The sequence below is a fragment of the Echeneis naucrates genome, chromosome 15 (assembly GCF_900963305.1).
Source record: "Echeneis naucrates chromosome 15, fEcheNa1.1, whole genome shotgun sequence".
Lineage (NCBI taxonomy): Eukaryota > Metazoa > Chordata > Actinopteri > Carangiformes > Echeneidae > Echeneis > Echeneis naucrates.
Window position 1 is genome coordinate 2,057,934 of NC_042525.1, and position 24,767 is coordinate 2,082,700.

At 46.2% G+C, this 24,767-nt stretch overlaps 1 protein-coding gene across 1 annotated transcript in view; it reads right to left on the minus strand.

Annotated features, from left to right (window-relative positions):
* The window catches only part of adgra1b (adhesion G protein-coupled receptor A1b), a 115,174-nt gene that overhangs the window by 32,249 nt on the left and 58,158 nt on the right, over positions 1-24,767 (minus strand). Inside the window, exons 13-14 of the mRNA XM_029521815.1 lie at positions 7,821-8,031; positions 7,308-7,516 (exon numbers count right to left, since the gene is read on the minus strand). Of these exons, the coding sequence (XP_029377675.1) occupies positions 7,308-7,516; positions 7,821-8,031 (420 nt within the window). The remainder of the gene's footprint in view (positions 1-7,307; positions 7,517-7,820; positions 8,032-24,767) is intronic.

The window sequence follows — 24,767 nt, forward strand, 5'->3', positions numbered from 1 at the left end:
GGCTGACAACTGAGGTGGACATCCAGACAGACAGGCAGCCGGAAGCCTTGATCGCTTTCTGCACTGCCCTATTAGAGGAAAAAATAAGCTCTTAATGTGTTTGTCTAGACCGGCCCTGCATTGTGCAAACAGGGTTGCTGTCCGGTTCAGTTAAATTCAGCGCACACAATACAGCAACACAACTGAAAGCCAGTGACACAAAATCAAACAGAGGAAAGTGGGGGGGGGGTGGGGGGGTGGAGAGGCTGTCTACACGGCATGCCCTCATTTCTACCAAGCTGTCTCTGGAGTTCAGAGAGGGTCGCACACTCGACTGGGGAACAGCTGGTAAGATGGGGTGGGGGGGAAGATTTGAACATCAACAGTTTCAGATCAGATGCCGTATTATCATCTCAGCAGTCCAATCCCCCCCCCCCACTTCTTATTTACCATTTGGTGCAGGCTGTGTGTACCGGCCATGTTCTGGGACATGAATCATGTATGTCAGATGGCCTTTGTCACGGGCAGAAGGACGAGTGGGACCCGTTTCACTTTAATCATTTGTGACTAATCGGAGACGGAGCGGCAGATGTACATGAGCCTGCACAGTCTTGCCATAAAATGAAAAAGAAACATAAATTTTCATCTCATCCAAGCGTTCATATCTCACTAATTGTTGGAGGAAAAGTGTGCCAAAATCATCAACTTTGAAATAAAATCAAAACGCAACTGCATCATTATCTTTCATAAAGACTGCCTGTCAGCAAAGACAGTTTTGCATTTAAAGCGAGCAGTTGCCTCCGTAGCTGAGCTCTGCCTGCCAATTAATCACCCAGCGCATATAAACAACATCAAAAATGTGAGCCCATCGAATAGACCATTACCATCCTATATACACACACATTAACTGCTACAATCCCTTCTGCTGCAAGCAGCACTAATGTAATCTTTCAAACAGCTGAGGAGCATCCATAATTTGAATAACAACAGGTTAAAGCAATGCAATTTGTATGCTGGCTAAAAAAAAGGGGATCCACTCTGCATTAAAAAACAGTGCAGCCTCACAGAGCGTTCTGGAAAAGTATTGGCTTACTGCAGCAAGGCCGGGGCAAAGCTGTTGATGTCTGAGCGAAACGCCGATATGTGAGCTCTGAGCTCATTAGTCACGGACAAAACAAACTGCATCACATGTCAGGTGACCGGCCATCCGCCCGCCGCTCTGAAGGAGCGAGACGAGCCGGCACCTTCTCCTCTTTCGTAGCAAACCGGAAAAACACTGGGAGGTGAAATCAGAACGGCAGCAGCAGTCTGCTGTGGCAGCGAGGTTTCAGTGAGCGCTCGCGGCCGAACCAGTAATCACGCCTGACATCATATCTAAGTTAATGCTTACAAGCGGAACATGAGTGCGTTTATTAAATATTAACCCAAGCCAAACCTCAGCTGTACACAGGACTACAGCCCCGGACGTAGCTGGTTAAGTCTGCGGCTGGCGAGGAGGCTGAGCGGCTGCCTACTCACGGATGGAGGTGGATTAGCACTCGGCTGTCAGCTGCCACATTTGGAAGGAGTGCAAGCGAGGTAAAGGGTGAAAGGTGGCTGAAGCTAAGTGGGTTGAATTAGCTTAAGCCACCTAATTATGACAAAGCTTAACACCAACACAAACACATTATGCATTTGTGAGCTTAGTTTCAGATAAATCTGTGGTCTGCTCCGACAAAAAGGAATCATATCTCACATTTTAAAGCTTATTAGTGTGTTTTAGGAACACATTTTAACCAGGCATCTAAATGAAAGTTAAAGGAATATTTCAGTATTCTGAAGATGGAAGCCACAGCCTGCAGCAGATGACTTCAGCATAGTTAAGGTGTTTCACTTTCGATTGTTTAATATGAACCACAGCGGAAGCTGGAAGAAGACATGATGTTGAAGGTACCGTGCCAGATTATTTCTTGGCTGAGAGCGGTGACTTCTTAGAGCCTGGTGTCACAGTGAGGTTGCCAATTTACAGCTCTTGGCCAAGACTTAGTTTGGCATCTAACCCGCCGCTGAAATCACAAGGTGTCGTTTTCACTCTTCTTTTCTATTATGGCCCCAACAAACAGCATATAATGTGCTAATCTGTAACTCTTACATGTGCTGGCAGGAAGATTTCGTTACCTTTGGATGCATCCACACTAGCTGCTTCCCTTTACAGCAAGCTAATTGGATTTTTTTTCTTTTTACTATCAGTAATTATCTTCTAGATCTGCATCAGAATCCATGAGCTAAAAAATGATCTTAATCTCAGGAAAACTTATTATAGATATATTTTTTTACCACCTCGTCCACCGGCATGTTTTCCGCACACGAGATGGTAGCTCCTCCAAGAGCTGCGGGGCGAAGAGGTGCATATTGTCTGATGCCCCACTCCTCCAACACAAATCCCCCTTTTTAATCCATTATTATCTCAACCGCACTCTGCGAGGCATCAACCCCCTCCTCTGGTGATATCACAGTCTGTCATCGCCCCTTCCCTCGTCACCTCCCTCTATAATGCATATCAACAGAAAATGCCAACATGAAGCTGCGAGATATCTAAACAGGCCATCTTCACGATCGCTGTAAATCCCTTCATCCACTAAAACACACACACAAACTACAGAAAATGTCAGAGACAGAGAAGTCCACGTCGTGAGGTTGAAATGAACCCCGCTGAAGACATTACGTCTGCCCCGATCGCAGATGTGGACAAAGGTGGCGCATTGAGAAGAGACGCAAAAAACAATTAAATGCTGTATCAGCTATAACATTGTTTTCAAAGTTGTTTTTTTTTTTAAACAATATTTGTTTCACGCCATTTACAACGTGTGAATCAGCCATAACTGCTAAAGTGAAAACATGGATTGAATTTGAATAATGTGTTACTTTAAGAATATAATCACCATCAATTAGGGGAAAGCACAGGTTTCTAATTTCCATCCGTTCATCCTTGATTTGTGTCAATTTACTGCCTTTATTGTGAAAGGATGGTGACTCAAGTGGGAATAAACGTTCTCATCTCTAACACCTACAAAAAAAAAAAGCAGCAGTTTATTGTTTATTGTTTGGGAGAAGCAGCCAGGATTTGTTCTTGTGTCCGGGAGACAGCAGCGTGTGGTCGGCTCCAGCAGTCAGCAGTAATGTCACACCGGCGTCCCGCCTGGAGAAGGCTCAGCCAATGAGAAATAATGAATCAAGATGGGGTCCTGTCTTGGTCAATTTGGCTCAAGAAATAGGAGCAAACAGCGAAGCTGAGCGAATTGTCGTCCGTGCAGCGATTTCCAAACAGCCCGACGACGTCACCAAAACAAACTGCTCCCTTTGACCCCCGATGGACGCCACCTGCTCCTACAAAGGTAACCTCTCACGAGGCGGGATCGTTCGTTTATTCGGCGCCACCAAATGCTTTTTAAGGCCACTGGTTCCGCTCCATTTGTCCACCATTGTCTACCAACCCCCCCCCCCCAAAAAAAAAAAAAAAAAAAAAAGCAGGGCATGATTAAAATGGGAGGCGGTGAAGTCACAGTGATGGACGTCAGCCTGCGCTCCATTGCAGGTGAGCTTTCATTGTCAGGCAGAACGAAGGACGTTCCCATGAAAAGCGTTTGTTTTTCCTGCTGATTAATGAGCTTGTTTTTGTGGCCTTGACTGAAACATGTAATAAATTCCAGTGCTGGGAATTTAATCATGGCTGGATTTTTGTTCGGCTTATGTTACAGTTTCTAACACACACGTCGTTTGCTCTTTGGCATCTTCTCATGTTTCAGATGTCTGCAAGTCGTAAGCAGCTGCACCACAAGACACATTTCCCTCATGAGATTAATTTAAATAACCGCTGCATCTGACAGCATCCACCAAAAACTCCACACCACTGAGATTTCCTGACGTCCGGAGAAACTCAAAGAACAACTGCTGATCTGTCTAAATCACCAAACTGAACCGACCCCCAGGCATGCCCAAAACCAACAGGGCCACTGCCACTTCAGTCGAGTTGTGGTGCTTTGTGTTGTTTTTGTGGCAAAACAGGAAATGCAACATTGTAAAAAAGCAAAGTGGGAATCAAACCATGGTCGCCTCATCCTGCGCTAACGAGCTAATGACATTTAACTGGTATTCAGCTAATTAATGGTCGTTTAGATTGATTTAAATGGGACACTGGATTTTTCTGAGTTCCCATTCAAATCATCACCAACAACAAACAGGACCCCCCCCCCCCCCCCCCCCCCCCGAAGGAACCTCCTGCTTCCACGTGTCCACTTTGCCTCACATATTCATTAAACACTGTAGAGTGCACAGGAAGACATCTTCAAACAGCTCTTCCCTTATTGGTCCGTGGCCTTAGGGCCTTTTATGATTGGATACTAACACACACACACACACACACACACCCCCCCCCCCTCCCCCGCCACCGATGTGTTTCTCCTTCTAAAGGTCTGCTCCTGCATATTAAACAATCTGGAGCTTTGCAGCAATCAAATGCAGGAACTCCTTCATCTACACGATCAACCTCGCTGAATAAATTAATAAATGGGGAAGGTTAGATACCTTTTTGAGACGGGATGGAATGAAGGGGGGGGGGGGGGGCGGGGGGAGGGAGGGGGGGTTGAGTCTTGTCAGTGTGATGAAGACAGATGATGAGGCTGCATTGCTGTAAATGAGCGAGTCAGCCCTTCCTTCAGACAGACACAGGCCTGTGGAAGGAAGAGCGGTGTGGTGTGGGGGGGGGGGGTTGGTTGGGTGAGGGAGGGGTAATGTATGGGAACTGTCCCTGGTGCTGATATGTGGAACGGCTGCTCTCTAACAGCCTTGAGTTTGAAGTGAGGAAAAAAAAAAAAGGTATCCTGTCGCTCACCAACTGACCCACATCTGAGACAAACTGGATGTGTGGTTCTGATGAAGCAGGTCAGTGACTGACCTGCTTTTAAAAAAACAAAAAAAAACATGTTTTCAGTTTTCTAACTCCTCAGCAGAGGGAGCGAAGTGTTTCTGGGCTGTTGAGCTTTTCCACACAGATTCTGTCAGTTATGTGGCGTTCTGATCACAAAGCCACCGTGTAATTCTTCCTGAGCCGAGTCAAAGTCATTAAAGTACGTCTTATTTCCTAAACCTCCGTTTCCAGGGACGATCGTATCGGGTTGTCTGCTATCTGTAGACTAATCACCTCCACACACACACACAGCCCCATAAGAACTGAATTTAAAGGCGTCTGGATCAACAGGAGCTGGATGTTGCCCCCATATTCTTTGAAATGATTTCATTGCATTATTCATCATTCCAAGCTGTCCTGCTTTGTGGCTGTCAGCTAGCTCGACATCACAGATGCAGCTTTAGATGGATCCTTACGCTCTGTATGTCGACGACAGCTGATCAAACAAGAAATCAGGCTGTATCATTCTGACACAGGAAGGTGGTGGAGAGTGTGTGTGTGTGTGTGTGTGTGTGGGCTGCCCAGCACCCTGAACACACAGAGAGCGCCACCTTCACATGTCACAGCAGCTGAAACGTGTAACTTTGGTCATGCAGACTTTGCAGACTTGTTACCCTGGTCCACTTTGGAGCAGAAAATAAATGTGGGGGGGGTTTAATGTCACTCTGCTGCTCTCACTTCACCAGACAGACAAATGCTGCAAATGTAAAAATGTTCCAACTTGCAGCCAGCCAGTAATTCCTCTCTGTTTGACGTGAAAATATTATGCAACAGGTCCGGTGCTTTCAGACCCCCCCCAACCTCCACCACCTCCACCACCCCCCCAGTTGAGGCTCATTATCACGTTGAACGGTGTTTTAGACGCAGACAACAGGAGAATGATGTCACAATCCGTAAATAAGGGTCCTTTTCTCGGGCACTGCAGAGAGCAGGCGGGTGTGGTGACTGCATTAGTAGACGCGCAAACGCTCGCCTCAGACTACGATGTGGACGCTCCTGAAACGCGACCCCCCCCCCCTCTCTCTCTCTCTCTCTCCCTCTCTCCCTCTTCCTCCCCCCCCCCCCCCCCCCCCCCCACCGTCGCCGTGACTCCCCTTCCTACCGGACGTGTCCTGAAGTTCAAATCATTAATCTGCTGTTCTGAAAAAATAAATAAAATAATAATCTGACAGATTTAAAGGCTTCGCTCCCCGACGAGCCACAAGGTGCCCACTGACGGCGCGCCTCCGCGAAGAAGAGCCGGCGTGTGATGGAGGAAAAATAACATGCACAATGACAATCTGACAACAGCTTAGTATTCTCCACCGACACCCCCCTCCCTCCCTCCTCACCCCCCCCCCCGTACCTTTCTCTTCCTCCCCTTCTGCCCCACTCTCTCATTCCTATGCGGCTTTTCTTTCCAACCATTTCATTTCCACAACAACATGAACAACAACAACAACAACAACAATCACCATGCAGGTTAAGAAGAACAATTAAAATGTGGAAATAAATAAATAAATAAAGTCCACCGACATCTCAAACAAGCACAACACTTTCCATCATGCCGTTCTGCAAACTGACCTCCCAGTCTAACGAATCCCACTCTTCGGTAAACATCCGGAGGATTTCTTTTCATCCAAAAAGAGCGGAGCGGGCGCAGCGGCTCTATGGAGAGACCGGGCGGTGCGGTGCCATTGCGCTTTTGGTTTTATCCTCATGAAATCAGTGTGAACGGAGGGGAAGACGTCGTCTGAGGAAGAGGCATCGTCTCCTCGCTCGGCGTCGAGACCAAGTTGAGCGACACAGAAGGAAACGACGCTACGTTTCACAGTCCAACATTTTTTTTTTTTTTTTGGGGAGGGGGGGGGAGGGTATGGGGGTGAGGGTGGGGGAGAGGAGGTGGGGGTAGTCCCTCTCAGCTCGGCTGATGGTTGCAGCCAATAATTAGCGCGGCACTTGCGCTCCAGACGAGGCGCTCCTGCTGCTGAGCATCGCTCCTATTTCAGCTGCTGTGCCGCTTTTCGGGAAAAGGTGGCAGACCATACAGCACACGCAACTTCTCATTTCAAGGATATATAAGGGAGGTGGGGGGTGGAGAAGAATTTAACGTGGTGCATACTCCTAAAAGCCAATAACCCCCCCCCCCCCCATCCTCCTCCTCCTCCTCCTCTGTAGCGCATTTGACAAATCCTTCCTCTCCGCTGAAGGGGCAACAATAAGGGAAGCTTTTAAAGGTCCCTGCATGAAGCACCTCCACACACATGTGACTCCGGTGAAAGAGATGCATTTGATCCTTAACGGGGCCCCAAGCAGTGGGTGGGAGAGGAAGGGGAGGGGTTGGGTGGTGGTGGGGGGGGCATGGACGTGCTAAAAATGAATGTCAGCGGAACACTTTACTCACCATTAGCACAGCAAAGTTGTTGTGGTGGCTGCAGTGAATGGTGGTCGTGTTGCCCCCGGAGCTCGTTATGTGGCAGCCCTCTGCCCTCCAGCCGCCGTGCCCATCCAGCAGGTCAAAATCCCAGTAGGCTGCGGTGGGGTCGACACCCAGCGCGAAGTGCCTGAGAGCTATAGTGACGGAGTGCACGGCGCTCCCGAGGCTGCACCCATCTGCAAGGGAGAGCAACGTTCAATTAGGGCAACACACGCGCCACGAGCCAAGTGTCAGTCAGTGTCAGCTGTGTGAAGTGTCACAGATAAACTTTCCTCTCACACACACAGACATGGAGTCGCTATGGTGCGTGGGATGATGTGGCCCGTTGAAACGAGCGGAGTTTGTGTGCAGCTTCGGCGTTAACGTGTTGCGCAGAACGAGCCGCCGCTCGGTGTGCGTGCATGCATGAAGTCCGGGTCGGCGCTACAGCCACAGCGTTGACATCACAGGCACGGCGAGAAAAATGGATTTTCCTCTTACCTAATTTGGTGAAAGCAACTGGTGTTGAAACGCTCCTACGCTTCCCGTCGTCTGCGAGATTTGACGAATTCCCCGTGCAAGGAAAGAGTTTCCCATTGCGAAACACAATGAACTGCAGCCTGCAAGTGGAGTTATCAACAGATTGCAGCGCAGAGGAGGAGAGAGGCGTACCAGCCAGCGGTAAATGGATTGAGGCGACTGCCACTGAGTTCTGCGGATGGAACACAAAAAGAGAGGAACATAAAAATTAAATAATGTATCCAAGATGCGCAAGAAGGAAGGAAGGTGGGAAGGGGGAGGGGGGGAGGGGGAAAAAAAACAACAAACTCCCATGGAAAGGAAGGACAAATCGCTTTTTCCTCTCCTCGCCAGGAGTGGAGGCGACCGTAGACCACAAGTGACCAAGGGAATGAGAATCACGTTTGAAGCGCTCTAGTGCGCCTATTTGGTCAGGCTCCCTGCCGCAGAGGTGGAAATGGTTCTTACCATTTCAGCTTGAGGGCACATCAACACTGCAGCTTGATTTAAAGAGACAACTGGTCTGACTTAATCTTCTTTTCATCAACTATAAACACCAGAGAAAAAAAAGGAGAAGAAGAAGGAGAAGAAGAAAAATCATCCCTGACAACATTTGGGGAGGAAAAAGGTTTCTGCAAAAAAAAAAAAACAAAAAAAAAAAAACATGGATTAGGAAAATCAAGGTGTAGACAAACCCCCTTCGTTGAGTCCAAGCAATCCAGTAAACTTGCTTTTTATTGCTTTCAAATTTACATTAATTAAAAAAAAGAGAACGAAAGAAAGAAAGAAATCCCCAAGTAGGCAAAATCCCACCAGAGCTGAGCGTAAGCTGCAGCATCCCTCTGATCTGTTATGACCTGTGGGCGATAACTGAGACTAAACTCCTCAGAAGTCTCCTGCCTCTTCTGTCCCCAGACAATCCGAGCTGCAATCAAGACCCAGCCGCTTTCTTTTTGGGAGCTACATAATTTGGTAACTTTTGGCACAGCTCAGGGTTTAGTGAATCAACGCCCCTGCTGGACAGAAGTGTGTGTGTGTGTGTGTGTGTGTGATCAGCTATAATGGGAAAAAAAAGTGCTTCCAAAGCGACGCATCCTCTCGGCTGACGTTACTGTGCAGGCTCTTATGTGTTCAATATTTCATACATGAGAACAGAAATGGAACTGCAGCGGACCTGCTGAGGCAAATAAACACAAAGTTCAGAAGGAAAATGGCCCGCAGGACTCACACAGCCTGGGTTGGAGTGTTCCTTTAGAAACGTGCTAATCTTCTTCAGATGAAAACATCGCAGCCGAAGCAATCAGCACATTTCTGCACCGAGAACAGATTCTTGGGAAGAAGCGGAGACGCTGAAGGGCCGCCATTCATTCCTCCAGTCAGCATGACCACGTTAATGGTGATGGCCGGTGATGGAACTTTATCAATAAAGATAATGATCGTAATGTGGAGCTGCTTAGTCAGACCTTCATCAACGTCTGAAGAGAGACGGCCAGATTTCTTAATCAAGTCAAACAAGAGCTAATTTCTCCGTTCTCACGTCTCTTACTGAGGCCTCTGTGGTGACGTTGGCCCGATTTGTTTTGATGCTCCTGGCTCTTCTATGAAGCCAGAAAATAATTCTACAGTGATGGCAAAGAGCGGCGGCGTGCTTAAAATCACTTCCTTTACATTACAGCCACCGATTGTGGAGAGCCAGAGGTGATTCTCCAGCATCGGCTTCGTTAGCTGTTAGTTTCTGTATCGACTGGCTTTTCAAAGTCCATTGATTTTCACCCTGCAGTGCACGTGTGTGAACAGAAGCTTTGCTTTCACATTTATGTTGCATCATTTCCTTTCTCTGAGCGGCGGAAAGCTTGGCGGTCTGTTGCCACGACGTCACGGGACACAGGCAGCAGGGGTGGAGTCAGAGAGGATTTGAGCCCCAAAGACAAACAACCGGGGGAGTTTAACACAAGTCTGGCACACTATTCTATACATTCAGCCTGGATAACCATGAAGAGGGGGGGGGGTACAAGCCACAGAAAGAATCTTATCTCCTCATCTCTTTCTACATCTTTTATCCTCTTCTATGTGGCATATCAAAGGGATTTACAGCCCAGAGGGCGTGCAACCAGCCACAGTGTGTGCGAGGTCTCGCTGTAAGCTACAATCTATGTTCCTCCTGAGCTACATTTCCTCAACCTCAATACCAACGAGGACCTCACCCTTCAGAGTTGATTTAGCTGGATGTGCTTCCGCCGTCCAACCTTCCTCCAAGCCCCTCCCTCTCCAGCAGGGCAGCATGCTGTAGCCTTAGTAACCGTAATCGTTAGCTCCCCCCCTCCACCTCTCGCTTCAGCCTAGCAGTCCTTTTTTTTCCCCCTTCACTTATTTCTGTCCTTACAGAGGGCATCCAGGTGAATGTCAGCAGTCACCTCTTATTTCAGGCTGCCCCCCCCCCGCCCTCGGCCTCCCTCCCTCCTCCAGCCTCCACCTGCTCCTTCATGCACAGCCCTGCTTGATACAACCACAACACTGCAAAACAGCCTGCAGGGCAAAACACAACAGCGGTGTTTGACCCGGGGCAGCCACCAAATCAGCCTTAAACGGGGCTCCTTCGTATCAGGGGGATTACGAGCAGATGTGTTTAGACAAAAAGTGAAATTTAAGACAGCCAAGTGCGTGCTCTTTAATTGAACAATCAAAAAAAAAAAAGCTCTGTGGCTTTGTAGATAATTCTGTGGGAGAGATACGTTTATTTATTTGTGCAGACGGCAACTTGAAAAATTAACTGTGAATGAAATGAATTTAGCTCAAAGGGCGGCTCGGCGAGCTCGACCCCGGCCGAGAAGTGCTGACCAGCATGATGGGAGATTTGCATAATTCTTTTTTGCTATCACCGCCAGTCCTGTCAGCGCAGACGCGGTCAAAGACACGTTGACCATGACAAATAGCTCGACATCAGGAGGCTTCGGGGCCCCGCTTCTACCCATGATGCTTTGGAGGCTGAAAATAAATCGGTTTGCCCACAAGTAACGTAAAGCAATGGCTCATGCAGCGGCCACCGAGGTTTGGAGACGTTTGTGCCTCCTGACATGAAAATAGATTCAAGATTCAACCACACACTGAACAAAAAACACATAATTCTGCATGAGTGATTGAAGCTTTCGTTGATGTTTTTGTTTTCGCCCCCCCCCACCACCGCCACCACGAGCATGACCATGTTGCAGTTGTTGTTAGCACCACTTATCAAGAGAAATTAAACAGTCCTACACGGTTGCCATGCCAACAAGAGTCTGTTTCCTCCAGAGGGGTTGCGCCGGATGGGGTGGGGCGACCGTTTGAAGCAGGAGTGGAGGCTCTTTGGAGAGGCAGAGCTGCACTTCAACTGTCAGCTACGCTCTCCGACTCGAACCGTCACATCACTGGGTGGCGTCTCGACAAATACATTCAAGCGGCTGCAACAGATGGACGGCATTGTTTGTTTCAAGAGGCATTGTTGATTAGAAATTAATGAATTCATTGTGCGTAAAAGTGTAACTAGCATATTAGCTGCAGGGTGATTGATAATGAGCCAAAAGGAGGCAAGTCAGAGTGACAACTGATCCTCGAAGGGAAATTCACAGATTTTCAACATTAATTAATACAAAGGTACAACTCAACAGAACCTCATTGGCCATTTTCATTTTTCGCATTAGAGGAGTTCCTGTCATTGGCCTCCTGATGCCACATCAACAGTCTATGTTTCCATCATTAACTCAGGCAAAGCTGACTGTGACTCAGAGGAAGATGTCTCCAGAAAACATATTTTCAAGTAGCACTGTAACAAAGAAAAACAATTTTGGCACACACAGAGGAACAAATATTTTTCCATTTGCCAGCGTCATCTCCCATTTCTTCTTAAAGAGTCATTTCAACCGATTCAAAGCAACTTATTTTGCTCCTCATATCTGTTGCATGTGCAGAGATTTGAAGATTTGATGCCTGAGATGCACAAAGTTCTTGGATAGAAAATAATTCACATAAGCAGAAGAAATCTGGTCCTTTGATGATTGTGCAAAAAGTCTAGTTCATATTAAATGTTTTCTTTACGTAGCAGAGACATTTTGAAGAACATTTTTTGCAACATCTCTAATTGATTTTTTACAATCAAAAGCCCTTTTGGAGGAAGCAGCGGTCAGATGAATAACGGCCAGCAGGCAAAACTAGAGATTCCTCAGCCTCCTGTAGCAGCGGGAGGCTGCTGGATCGCTGTTCAACCACAACACTTCGACATCATTTTGGACGCCTGAGAGCGAGAGCTACGCAATTAAGTCTTACGAGCTGTCACGGGGGAAAAAACGCCATTGACTTCCATAGAAAAGCGTGAAGAAAGGTATTCTGTCACCTCGAACTTCCTCTGTCTCTCTCTGATTATAACTGAAATCACTGCACTGTGTTTGTTTCGTGTTTTTGGTGATTTCATGGTGCGGCTGGTCGTTTGTCGCCATTCAACAGATTGGCAATCTGTCCCATCGCCCAACGTCAGCTGGGACGGGCTCCAGTCCGCTCGCAGTCCTGCACAAGTAAGAATGATGGTTGATTCTCCTATAACGAACCTTTTTGGCTTGATCGTGGATGGAAATGTAGTTCTTTCTGCAGCAGTGCCAAGACTGCAGCCAATAAATACAGTCAGAGAAGAAAGGCGAGAAAAACTGATGAGCTATTGTGATTGTTATGATCTATGAGGGGACGTGTCTTTGTATTCAGTCTTCAAACTACATTAATTTTAGATTTCTGTGTCAAGGAAACAGACTTTATCTCAGTGACAAGTTTTTTTCTCTTCTGAGGAGTTCAGTGTCGAACAAATGTCTGATATCTCTGCTGCTGCAACAACCAAAACATGACACCCGCGTCTCTATTCCCATTAAAAGGTTTGGATGCTTCATTAAGTAAATAACTTCTTATTTTTGTCCATGTACTTAGAAAATAGCTCCTCTGCAGGGTACTGCTGAATATGTTATAATTGGGCTGTTTGTGAATAAGAGTGATTTGCCAAAAAAAGAGTCAGAATCCGGTTTCTTAGCAATGTTATGTAGCTGAGGCACACACACACACACACACACACACAAACACACAAACAAGGAGTGGTGCAGTTGCTCTGGAGTCAATCCAGCTTGTGCTTTACTGTCTCACACATCTCAGCTTTGATTCAGCTGCAGGCAGACAGGATTAATGGGTGGTCATTTGGTTCAGCAGTAACAGTTGGCTGATGTGACACACAGTCATAACTTCAGATTCGGCTTCAGGCTCCTGCTCCAAGCGTTTAATTGTTCCTGCTCTAATTCAGCAGCTCAACCATCTCACCTGGCAGGTTAACCTTCTCACGTTTTCAGTCCAAAAGTCCAACATAAGAAGGACAAGACAGCGATGCAGTCGAGGTCGCTAACTCATTAGGAAATGTTTCCCTTCCGTTCCACCTGTCGGACCCGCCTGGATATCAGATAGCACGACTCGTACAGTCACTTGTTGTTGTAGCTTTGACCAGAAAGTGTGTCTTCCACTTGAACCACATGATGAAAGCAGATTTCCATTTGAAGAGAGGCAGCGGGCGGTGGGTGGGGTAGAACTCTTTAGGCCTTTTCAGATTGTAATTTAAGATTTGGCTCGGAGGTGAAATGAATGTGAACTGACGTGTGTGCCGCCGCAGATTGAATCATTCAATTACTTCAGTCGCTATTTGATTTTCTGCGTGTGTGGTGTTTATGACAATCTCTTGGTTTTGGCGAGCCAACACTGAGTATTGATCTCATAAGCATACGCCATCAAACGGTATGCAGTTTGAGGGAAAATTGACTCAACAAATTAACTGGAATGAAATAATTACACAGTGGTGTGTAACCCTGACAGCTGACATTAATGCTGTAATGAATCCAATTCGCACAAATCAAATGCACACGCAGACACAGGGGGTCCCAGATGTGCATCATGTCTCCTTTACATGATGTACACCATGTATTAGTTAATAATAATAAGCAATGAGAACTGTTGGCCGTAGTCTTTACTCCCATTTATGATTCAGAGCCGAGAAGGTATAGCTACTGCTGCCCAGATGTCTCCATGGTAACCTGCTGATGAATCTGTGTGACTTAACAATTTCCCTCCACAGCGGCGGGGTGGGGGGGCGGGAACGGTCGGCGAGGTGGTGCCGGCTTTAAATCAACGTGGGCACACGTGAATATGCATGAGTGTCCCGTGCCGCGGTGGGTTAGGGTCTCCTGCTGGAAAGATGGAAATGTCGTCTCATCTTTCTCTTCAGCGAGGATCAAGAACTCAAGAAAAAAAGAAAAAAAAAAAAAAAAGCTGTTTAATATTTGATCTGATCAAATCCCAGGAAAGTGGAACTATTAAGTTTTCTGTGAACATTATGATGCAAGTCACAGAGCGGTTGGATCATTAATGATAACTTAGCACAGGCAGCAGCTCTATAGTCCCCCCCCCCCACACACACACACACACACCGTGGTGTCGAGCTGCATCGTCCATTGCACACCTGCTGTTGTGTAAACAAACGAGACGCACGCGGGGTCAAGGGGTCATCGCGGTCTCTGCACCACGCAGAGGAGGGAGAAGCAGAGCTAAATGGCATAATGAGGTTTCGCCGCCGGGGATGATGCAACAAGCTGACTGCTTCCTGCTGAACCCTGCAGCCAACCAACTACAAACACGCACGCACACACACGAGAGGTGTCAGCCTCAAACACAACAACATGAAATCCTTCACACGCTGTCGTGTAAAAGGCCCGGAGGCCACGTTGGGAAACATTACACAGCAAATCATGGTAAGAACACAACGATTTTAGATATGCATGTATGAAAATTCAGAAAGAGGCGTCGCTCAGTTTAAATGTATTCAAGCCTCCGTCAGCATCGTTGAGAGATGATTGTCTTAAATGGCCTTTTTTTTTTATCATTTACATGTCTCGGGGCAAATCTAGCAGATCTGGGGGAATTAAAGGACAGAAAAGAGAAGGAGAGTGCCGTATATTTATGACCTCTTTGTGCCATATTAATCCCTTCACACTAATCCTTCAATCTGCACCGAATAAAACTGTAATGGCTTTGGTGGTCATCTTTATCTCATCGGGCCGACGATGCAGTCAGCAGCAGAAGTGACAAACTCATTCCCCGGCCAGCGGGCTGTTTATTAGGCCTCTCTGCGGTCCGTCTCTGTGTGTCTGACATTACTGTTTGTGGGTCTGTGCTTGTGGTTCACACGTACAAAGACAGACAAGAGGAGTCACAGAAATGTCTCCTGTAACAGAAAAACAAGCATGAGCCAGTTCACCAAGCTCTCGCCCACCGCGTTTACTCAGATAAGACTGGCTTTATTCAGATTCCAGCCTCCACACTTTGTTAAGTAATAAGAGGGTGTGTTTCTTCAGCTCTGAAGTGTTAGTAGCGTTCTTCTTGGCAGTGAATGCTAACTATAATTTGATTCCAGTTGTGTGTTACAGCCAGATTCAGTGCTTTCTTTTTTCCTCTGAGGATTTCCAACGGTAGCAGCTGTCTGATTGATGAATAAACTGTTCACCTGACAAACTCAAAAGAGCAATTTGACTTCTGAAGCTTCTTGACGCAGACTTGTTATTGTTGTCCTCTGATACAAGATAAAAGTCTGTTGTGCACAAATGGCAAACCTCCATGACGTTTGAAGCCTCCAGTTCATAATTGTGGCAGCGGCCATGCTGGTTCAGTTTTTTCAGCCAGTTTGTAAATAATTATCTTGATCCAAGGTGAAATCACTGATGTACACCCGGCACTATGATCCATTTTCCTGTAAACGGACTTGATCATGTTGTACTGAGGACTTGAAAGAGAAGACTCACCGTTTTTGGGAATAAAATAAAATAAAATAAAATCCCGTTCTCGAGTTAGATGGTAAAACTGGAGGCAGATTGTATTATTCTCAGCTAAAATAAGCTTTCCGATAACATTGAAATGTTAACTTCCAAAATGATGAGCAGCTTCTTTAAAATTGTACAAATCATCAGGTAAATCGGATAAATGTCTTTTTGTTGTTCTTTGCCGTGCACACTTGACTGGTTTTGGTGTATGTTCATCGTGGCTGTTTGGTATTCGGGACCAGTCTCACAGTCTTGGTCATGCAGAAGAATCCAAGACACTTCACCTGAAGCAAGACTAGGATGGAGGATTTATTGGAGCGCTTTTGAGCCTCAAACGCACATCCCTTTAATCGATCTGCTGAAGCATTACCGTAGTCAGCGTACTCTGCTCACTCTGGCTCTTCAGCCTTCCATCCCATCCCCCTCCATATTTTGATCAATGAAAGTCCCATCCATAGTTAACTCCCAGCTACAGTGGGAGCTGAGCCAACTGACTCATACATGTAGTGAAAACATCGAAGAGTCTTTTTCAGAATCAGGGCCATCGCTCCGATGAGGGCAGAATCAGGCACGCAGCTATTTCTCCCGCGCCACCACAGCGATGGTCGTGATGGGAACAACTATTCTCTGAACAAGATGAAAAGAAAGATGATGATCTGAGCTTACTTTGAGAAAATGAAATCCCTGGGGATCTGTTCTCCATTCGTCAGCCGTTTAATCTGTTAAACGGGGGTAATAAGCTGGTGTCGATCCGGCGCCTCTTTAGCGCTTTGACAGTAAACCGCTGCCCTGAGCTGAGCGGTAGAAGCGGGTGGTCTGAACGGGTCACATGCAAACACACAGGCCTGTGAGGACACCCGTACATGGAGCAAGGACAAAAACACATTGAGTGAATATATAAACTGAAATCCGTTTTACTGCAGCTGCTTATTCGTTGACATTTTAAGGGAGCGAGGAACGTCGCAGCCTTTGTCATTCTGCTGACTTCTACCTTCTCACTGTATAAAGATTTGGAGTGCTCCAGCCATGCACCTACCTCACAGGAGGCAGAGAGATGAAGGAAGGTGGAGCTTTTCTGGATTTAACGTGGAAAAATAAGAGGTGTGGGTGTTTCCATATCATAGAGAGATTGCCACCTCACTTAATTGTTAGTAGTTGTTGCTGGAGCAAAGAGATAAAGTTAGCTTGATTTGGACAAGCTGAGACTGTAGCTGAGTTTCACAGCCACGTTTTAAAGACAAAACTGGTTCAAATTCTGCCATAAAAAGAAAATTAAGTTGCTGCTCTATTTTAAAAGTCAGTGAAAATTTGATGCATTGCATGAAACTGATGTGCTGGTCATCTTTAGATTTAATGTAAATGTTCGTCATTTTGCCGGATCACATTCAGTTCATGCTAATTATGAGGACGAGCTGAGACCACACAACACTATTTTCACTACAACTCACAACAATATGATGCAAATAAAGAGCCTCTGCATTTCCTTAAGCTCACTGCTCCGTATGGAGGCTCTGATCAACTGCAGATGATGCACATCTATTAGACATCAAATCAAAAGTCTTTTTAAGACCAATTTTCCAGAGTATTCCAGAGAATGTAGGACAGCTAGACATCTTCACTCCGAAGGTTCATCCCAAAATGAAGATGAGGTTTCCCAGAAAGCTTCAGTCCATTTATTTTAACACAACTGAATTTATCTCTGAGACAACAAAAAGAATCGCAACCTTTGGCTTTGTCCGAGGTTACCATCTTTCACTTCATAGTATCGTGGCGATTAGAATCTGGTTTTTGCTCAACCATGACACGTTATTGGAACATGAGGCTGGATGATTTGGATGGAGCAGAGCTAGCTCAGCCAATGTAACCACAGAGGATCCTGTCTGAAAAAGTGATTATCTGGGAGCCAGCCATTTTGCCCAGGAAGGACTTATTAGCAGTCCCACTTAGTGTACACAATGACCGCAGAGAGACAGAGACTGGGCGGGGTGGACAGGAGGAGGACTGGTCCATCAGAGATTTGTTTTCACTCTGATTAGGATAGTAATTGTGTTAACAACCGAGCGACCCTCGTCACATCAGCGGACTTAATACACATCGTCCTTGATCCGAGCTTCCAGGCTCCCGCTGAGGCAGAACAAAGAAATTCGAAGCAAAGGATTGTGATTGATTTTTGCTCCTGTTCCAAGTAGGAGCGCACAATCAATGATCCAACTTTACAGCTTCACTGAGGATTGCTATCAAATCCGCGTTGTGGGTCGAGTAAATGGTGTAAACAGTAAACTGGGTCCATCTGATATTTTCTGGTCTATTTCCCTCTAAATGGGAGCATCATTTAAAAAAAAAAAAAAAAAAAGAAAGTTTTTCTGTTGAAGACTGGAAACTACAAACTGAGACCTTAAACTCATCAGGAAAATGTTTACTGAGCTAATTATTAAGGGAGAAAGAGGAGCATTTTCCCATAGAGTTCAAGACCATCTGACTTATTTTAACAACCAGTTGAGTCGACTCCCGAATGGTCTCTAGAAGGACGACAGGTTCAAGGCTCTTGAGTTACAGTCTAAGGTTTTCATTTTGTCATTGTGGGGTTTACATTTTTTTAAACACACAACTTTCCTAAATTAGATATTTCAGGACTGAACATGAGATTTAAATAATTGATGGTGATGGAGTGGGAGCTAACTGGTCACTTCATGTGCGTCCCAGCCAATTGCTTCAGAAGTTGTCGGCATTATGATTACATCTCGAGAATTGACCAGAGTGGTAGTTTTGATTCGCTCCAGGTTCTTTCAAAAGTTCCGAGATGATCGTAGTTTTAGACCAAAGCCACAAACTGCTGTCTGTTTTCGACACGCAGGAAGCTTCGACTTTCAGCTTGAAGCCGAGCGTAGATCAACGTTAACCTTGTGCAGGTGAGAGGCTGAAGCCGACGGAGATGTGAATAATAATGATGCCGCAGCCATTTTGTCACATCCCCTCACAGAGAGCGTAGGCAGGCTGCAGAGGAGACAACAGCTGAATGACTGGGATGCATCTCCTTCAAACAAGCTGCACAAAAACCCTGCAGCCTCTTGGGGGAGATTTGAATGAGAATGGATGCTTGACAGTGACTAGCACCAGCCAGACGTTAGTTCCACTCCAGGGGTGGACTTGCTCCTCTCTGTGCCAGAGTAAATGTAATTTTCACTCAGCTGAAGCACCTCAGGTACGTCCTCGCCTGAGATCCTGGATTAAGGTGTGAGAGCGAGAGGGAGACCTGACAGCAACTCTTGTGACGTGAGAAATTAAACCCCGTGCGAATCACTCTGTGGACGTACATGCATACAAAACACGCAGCCGTGCATGTGCGCGTGTGTTTATGGTGACTGACGCCTGTAAATTGTGGCTTTTCACCAGCAAGCGCTCGCTGCTTTCTGTCATCTGCACAATACGTGTTCCACAGAGGATAAAATGTCATTTCACAGACAATATTTTGACATTTAGATCTAAAACCTGTTTAAGTGCTGCAGAAGTAACGAAGTTTGGAAGCCGCTGCCATTGACAGCACGTTTCCAAACCGGTTTAACGCTGCCGAGTTTTCTGTCAGGAAGTCAGTGATGTTAACCCAAGAAATGAGAATACGGACAGAATCTGAAGTCTTTGATTGCCTTTTTGTTTATATCATATTTGTGATCCATCCAGCATTACAGGGCTAATGACTGAATGTGAACATACATTTCATAAAATCATAGACGCTGAAAAGTGACAGCAAAGCTGGTTTCATTTTAGGAAACAAACAACAACAACAAAAAAAAGGCAATGCAAAAATTGCAAATGTGTTCTGTCTCAATGTGATGCCCCATCAGCAGAGGTGCCCCCCTCCCTTCCTCTCCTCAGGGAGCAGCAGATATTTAAGGGACTTCCCATTGATGCAGTAGGAATTGCAGTGGTTCCCTATTTCCACAGTGGAACAACATCCCGCCTTATCTCCGTGACCTTCCATAGACAGTGTTCAGTGCCGGGGTGGAAGAAAAAAGAGCGGTGTGCTGGATAACACATAGCTGAGTCCTTGTGCGATCCCAAACGCCATCGACCTTTGTTCGCTTCCCACGGGAGCTCCAGCTCTAAGTCTACATCAGCGAGACTTAACCCAACACATCCATCTCTCTCCTCCAGGCCGATGTATCGCATCTACCTTCTCATTTACAACTAAAGCCACCAGTCCAGGCCGAATCACACTCTCGGGGGCTTTGGAACCCAGATAAACGCCCCCAAACGGTCCAATGTGTGTAAACAGACGCTGTCAATCAATGCTCCTGGAGGGGACAAGATCTTTGTCGGAGCAAGACGATTTTAACCGTGCACTGGCTCAGTGTGTGTCCTGATGTGAAGTCTTCACTGAGTGACATAATAATTCTAATTCAGTGGACTTTAGTTTGTTTCCTTTCATTGTGAGCAGATAAACCAGCGACCTGTGCTGCATTTCAGAAAAAAAATCTGAAATCTGTCGTCGTGAAGGTGCTGAGTAATTAAAGATGCTTTAACCTCTGTTAAAAAAAAAGTACCGCATCGTCTCAGAGTTTAAAATATCTTTCTGTGATCTGATGTAATTCGATTCATCGCACCTGTGAATTTTTTTTTTTTTTTTTTTTTTTTTTAAGAAATCCACAGAGATAAAGGATGAGTGTAAACAACAGTTAGGCCCATTTAGACAAGATGTAAAGAGAAATCTATATATCCTTGAGTGAGAGAAGTGGTTCTGCTCCTAAATTTGACCCCGTTTAGCAGGCTAATGCCTTAATTGACCCAAACAAACATGGAGAACATCAGTGATTCTACACCACCGCCTGGTGATCATAACCAAAGGAACTCCTGCGCTCGCAGTGGGAGGAGAGCAGCCTTGAAAATCCCATTCAAATAAGTAGTGAATAAAGAAATCTATGAGAAGGCCTGGACTGAATAAGAATCAGGGCATTAGGATAAATATAGAACAAAGATACTTTTTGGAGGACAGATTTTCAAAGCAGGGTAAGCCGAACGGCACCAAATAAAGTTATTCTCCTGGATGCACTCTGAGGTTTGCTCTTCCAACTGGATTGAATCCGGTTCATTTGAAGCAGCTTTGGTACAATTAATTCTCCCCGACAACAGAGCAGATACACCTTCCAGACACCTTATTGTGTTAATTGTCTGGTTACTGCTGTGGCGCGACAACACAACGTAGTGTTTTCCTCCGCTGCATTATTCAAGAGCTCGAGGAGAACCTTGACTCCATGTTTGGCGCTGGCTTGTTTTGTTGAGCGTCCCCTGCTACACGGGGCCTATCCACCCCCGCTTCTCACAGTATAAATTCTTAATCTACGCCCGCAATCACTCACTCGCAGCCCAAATCTCGCTGGCTCTTCTCCTGCACCTCAGGCACCATGAGCTGGAAACAGGTTCAGGTGGATCTCTTCTTTGTCCTCACGCTCTGTTTACAGGAAGCGCGCAATACTGATTAATGGAGATAATCAGATAACAGCTTTTAATGAATAAATTATCGCTGGCTAGATTGGGACGTACTGGATTTCCCCCCAGGAGGAGGGGGGGGGGGGTTAAAAAGATTTGAATAAGTGCATAAACTAAAGCATGAACCTCATATTCAGAGGTTGTAATAATGTTCTTTAAATAATATTGAGATTATATCACATCAGTGATCCAGGCTGTGCAGATGTCCTCCAGCACCGGCTCAAAAATGATTCGCATTCATGCTGCGTTACACATAAACTGACATAAAAATCTCAAAACTCTAAAGAAACATTTTCCACCAAGGTCACACAGGTATAGTGAAAGAGAGAGAGCGTGAAGTCGCTGAAATAAAATCATTTACCACAATGATATTGATTGAGACTCCAACTTGGGAGGGCAGGAGGAGGTGGGGGGGAGGCAGGCAGACTGGGAGTTTGTGTGTTACTGACCAACACCAAAAGATGTTCACGAAAATGAAAATGAAGCACCAAATAACTTAAAGCCACACAGTCTGCAGCCAGTCGTCTTAATTGAAAAGCTGTCGAGTGTCGATAGTCCACAACACAAGTGCTGCTGAATGGCCCTTTCTCAGATACAAGGAGCTGGAGCGAGATCACATGAGTGGAGTTGGTGGACCTTGTGGGTTGGCTGGATGGGCGGGCAAGAGGGCAGCAGTGGGTAAAACTGATTTTTATTGAGCCATTAAATCCCCAGTGCCAAATGTAATTTCAGGTTTTTGTTGCTTTGCTGCCATTAGCTGCTAACAACCCCATTGCTCCGGGCCAGTTCTGATAAAAACAGAGTGGAGAGACAAGGGCAGAGCAGAACAACACCGTATTCAATCTGTGCAATTATGGCGCCGTTAACATTAGCCCAACTGATTCCTTAATGTCAGGGCGAGCAGATGCATCGCTCAGGGAGCTTCCAAATCTCATCAGGGAGGAGACACAGGTGGAGAGTGAAAGCCAAACGTCACGGCGCAATATTGTGATGAAGCGACAAGTGAGAGGCACAGTAATAGACAGTGTGGAAGCGAGAGGGACAGATAGAGTCTTGATGAGAGTGGGCGGGTGTGTGTTTGTGTTTGTGACAATGCATGTGCAAAGCTCAGAGGATAAGTGCACATTGAGCGACAAGGGACAGGCTGCATCACCATAAAATGTAATCTATTAAAGCTTATCCCAGACAAGATCGCTACATCTAAATTCATCTCAGCCTGTCAGGCCCTGTTCTATTCCCAATGCTGCTGCACCGTAATGGGATGTGACAGGACATGTCCTTAGGAATGAGGAAATAAGAAATCTCCATGTCACACAGCCATCGGCCCCCTAAAGACACGGAGCAGCTGGGCGAAAAAACAAAAACAAAAAAAAGTGCACGGAGTGAAAACAGTGGATTATGGACTTTTCTATTCCAGCACATAAACCCGACAGATAATTCATGTGATAATTCACCTTCGTTCTCACAATCCAATCTCGGATCGTCGGGGTTGAGCGAGAAGTTGGATGATGAAGACGTGAATCTTTGCTCATCATCACCATCGCTATCAGGACGATCAGCGAGATTCGACTGACCGTTTCCATCAGCCACCTACTGGGTTCACCTCAGAGTCCAGACTCCAGGGATTCTGTTTCATCCTCTATCTTTGTGATCCAGCATCACCGAGTCATCCTCTGTTGCTAACCTGAAAAACACTGTTGCACACTTGCAGCTGAACAGTGACTACTGAGCTTTCGCTGGAATAAAGAGGTTTAAATTTTTGATGAAACTGTTGTTTTTAAAGCAACATCAAATTGTTTGCTTGTGAGAGTTTGTTTACCCAGATCAAGCAAATGTCTGCTCATTAAAAACCTGATCCTCTTAGCTGCTCCAGCATCGGCTGTCATGCTGGTTCTGTAGTGGTAATGGTGTCAGTTGTAGCACCTGCAATTCTTCATCATTTCAAATAAGATAAAATAAAAAAAAGCCAGACCTTGGTTTGAGACAGTGATAGACAGATATCTGCTTCAGCATTAACTAAGCCAGCTGAAAAGGCAGCTGGCGGGAGCACGTTTTAGTTTAGCTGCAGCTAATGAGTTGGCAGAAAATGGCTCCAAGAACTGTTTCTAGATTCTTCTTTTAAGTTGAGAGTCTTGAACAGGCGGATGAACAGAGTCACTGTTCCTTTGGAGGGGTTTGTACGCAGAGCACGATTGCATCATAATAGGTAGATATGATGGTCATATCTGGTTTGTTTCCTTCAGCGAGATCTTACGTAACATTCAGTAGCACCTCTGCTCAGGTAATGACCCAAATGTCAGTAAATGTCCTTCAAACCTGAAAGTTTGACTGCAAAGAAATCTGTAATCTAAATCTGTTCCCGCCCGCCTCACTGCTCACCTTCTCCCATCCCACTCTGTCGAGCTGCCGTGCTGCAAGTGCATCGAAACAATGCACCAATGACAGCATAGGGATCGTGACCGACACCCCCTCTCCTCCTGTAGTCCGGTGGGATTGGCCGCCGCTCCGTGCTCCGGGGCTTTCCAGACACCAGCCGGATCCTCGGACCGCTGCGTGGCTGCCAGGAGCAAAGAGCTCTAATGATCGCCCACTGCTACTGAAGCAGAGCCAGGGACACACAGGCTGTCTGGGAAGCCGAGTGCTTATCCTGATAGAGCAGCAGAGGTGGTTGTGCTGGTGGTGGTGGTGTGTGTGTGTGTGTGTGTGGGGCGGGGGGGGGGGGGGTGTAATCACAATTTCTCTATTTTTCAGAAGTGTGTTCACGGCTTTGTGTCATACACAGAAATGATCCTATTTAAATTCAATTGGAGAAGATGTTTACAGAACGGCTGCGTCCTTCAGAGAGCCTCCTTGTGCGAGAAATGCACTTTGGGTTGAGGTGTAGCTGGAGCAGGTTCGTGCAGGCTGCTGCGCAGGATGACTCAGTGGTGAATTATCTTGCTCCACATTCTCTCTTGCGGCACAAACTGTACTGTGGGATGTGTTGGGAATGGTAACCTGGGCTTTCTGAAGAAAAAACATTTTAAATTCACTCTCCCTCCTTCATTCATGCTTTATTTATGTCTACCTCTGTCTCCATCTTCCTCTCAGTCCTTCAAATTTATAATTGCCCTCACCTTTTCTCTCGCTCTGTACGCCTTAATTTCTCTGCCTGAAGGACTCTCCTTCCCTGCCGCCATCTGGCCTGTCTCTGTCACCTGCTTTTTGTCAAAGTAAGGGAAGGCTTTTAGTTCCTTATCAAACTCTCATGAATTATGAACGCCTGCTGTCCAGTGGCCTGGACAGAAATACATCCACTGTCTCCCTGCTTCTCCGTTGTAGCAGCTCAGAAAAGAGACGGACTGCTGTCCAGTCAGAAATATGTTTTGCAGACCTTTGGGATGAATTACTTAAGCTGTTGTGACCCTCCGTCTTCTTGTGTGTGACGTGCAAACATCAGCAACCCCAGCTGCCAAACCTCAGCTCAAACACACTACGAGTACCTTGTCAACACCAAAGTGAAGCCTGCAGTCTGACTCTGGGTTCAACTTTTGACTTGGCAGCGGCTCAGCAGGGAGATTTGGAGCTACACTGTCTGTGA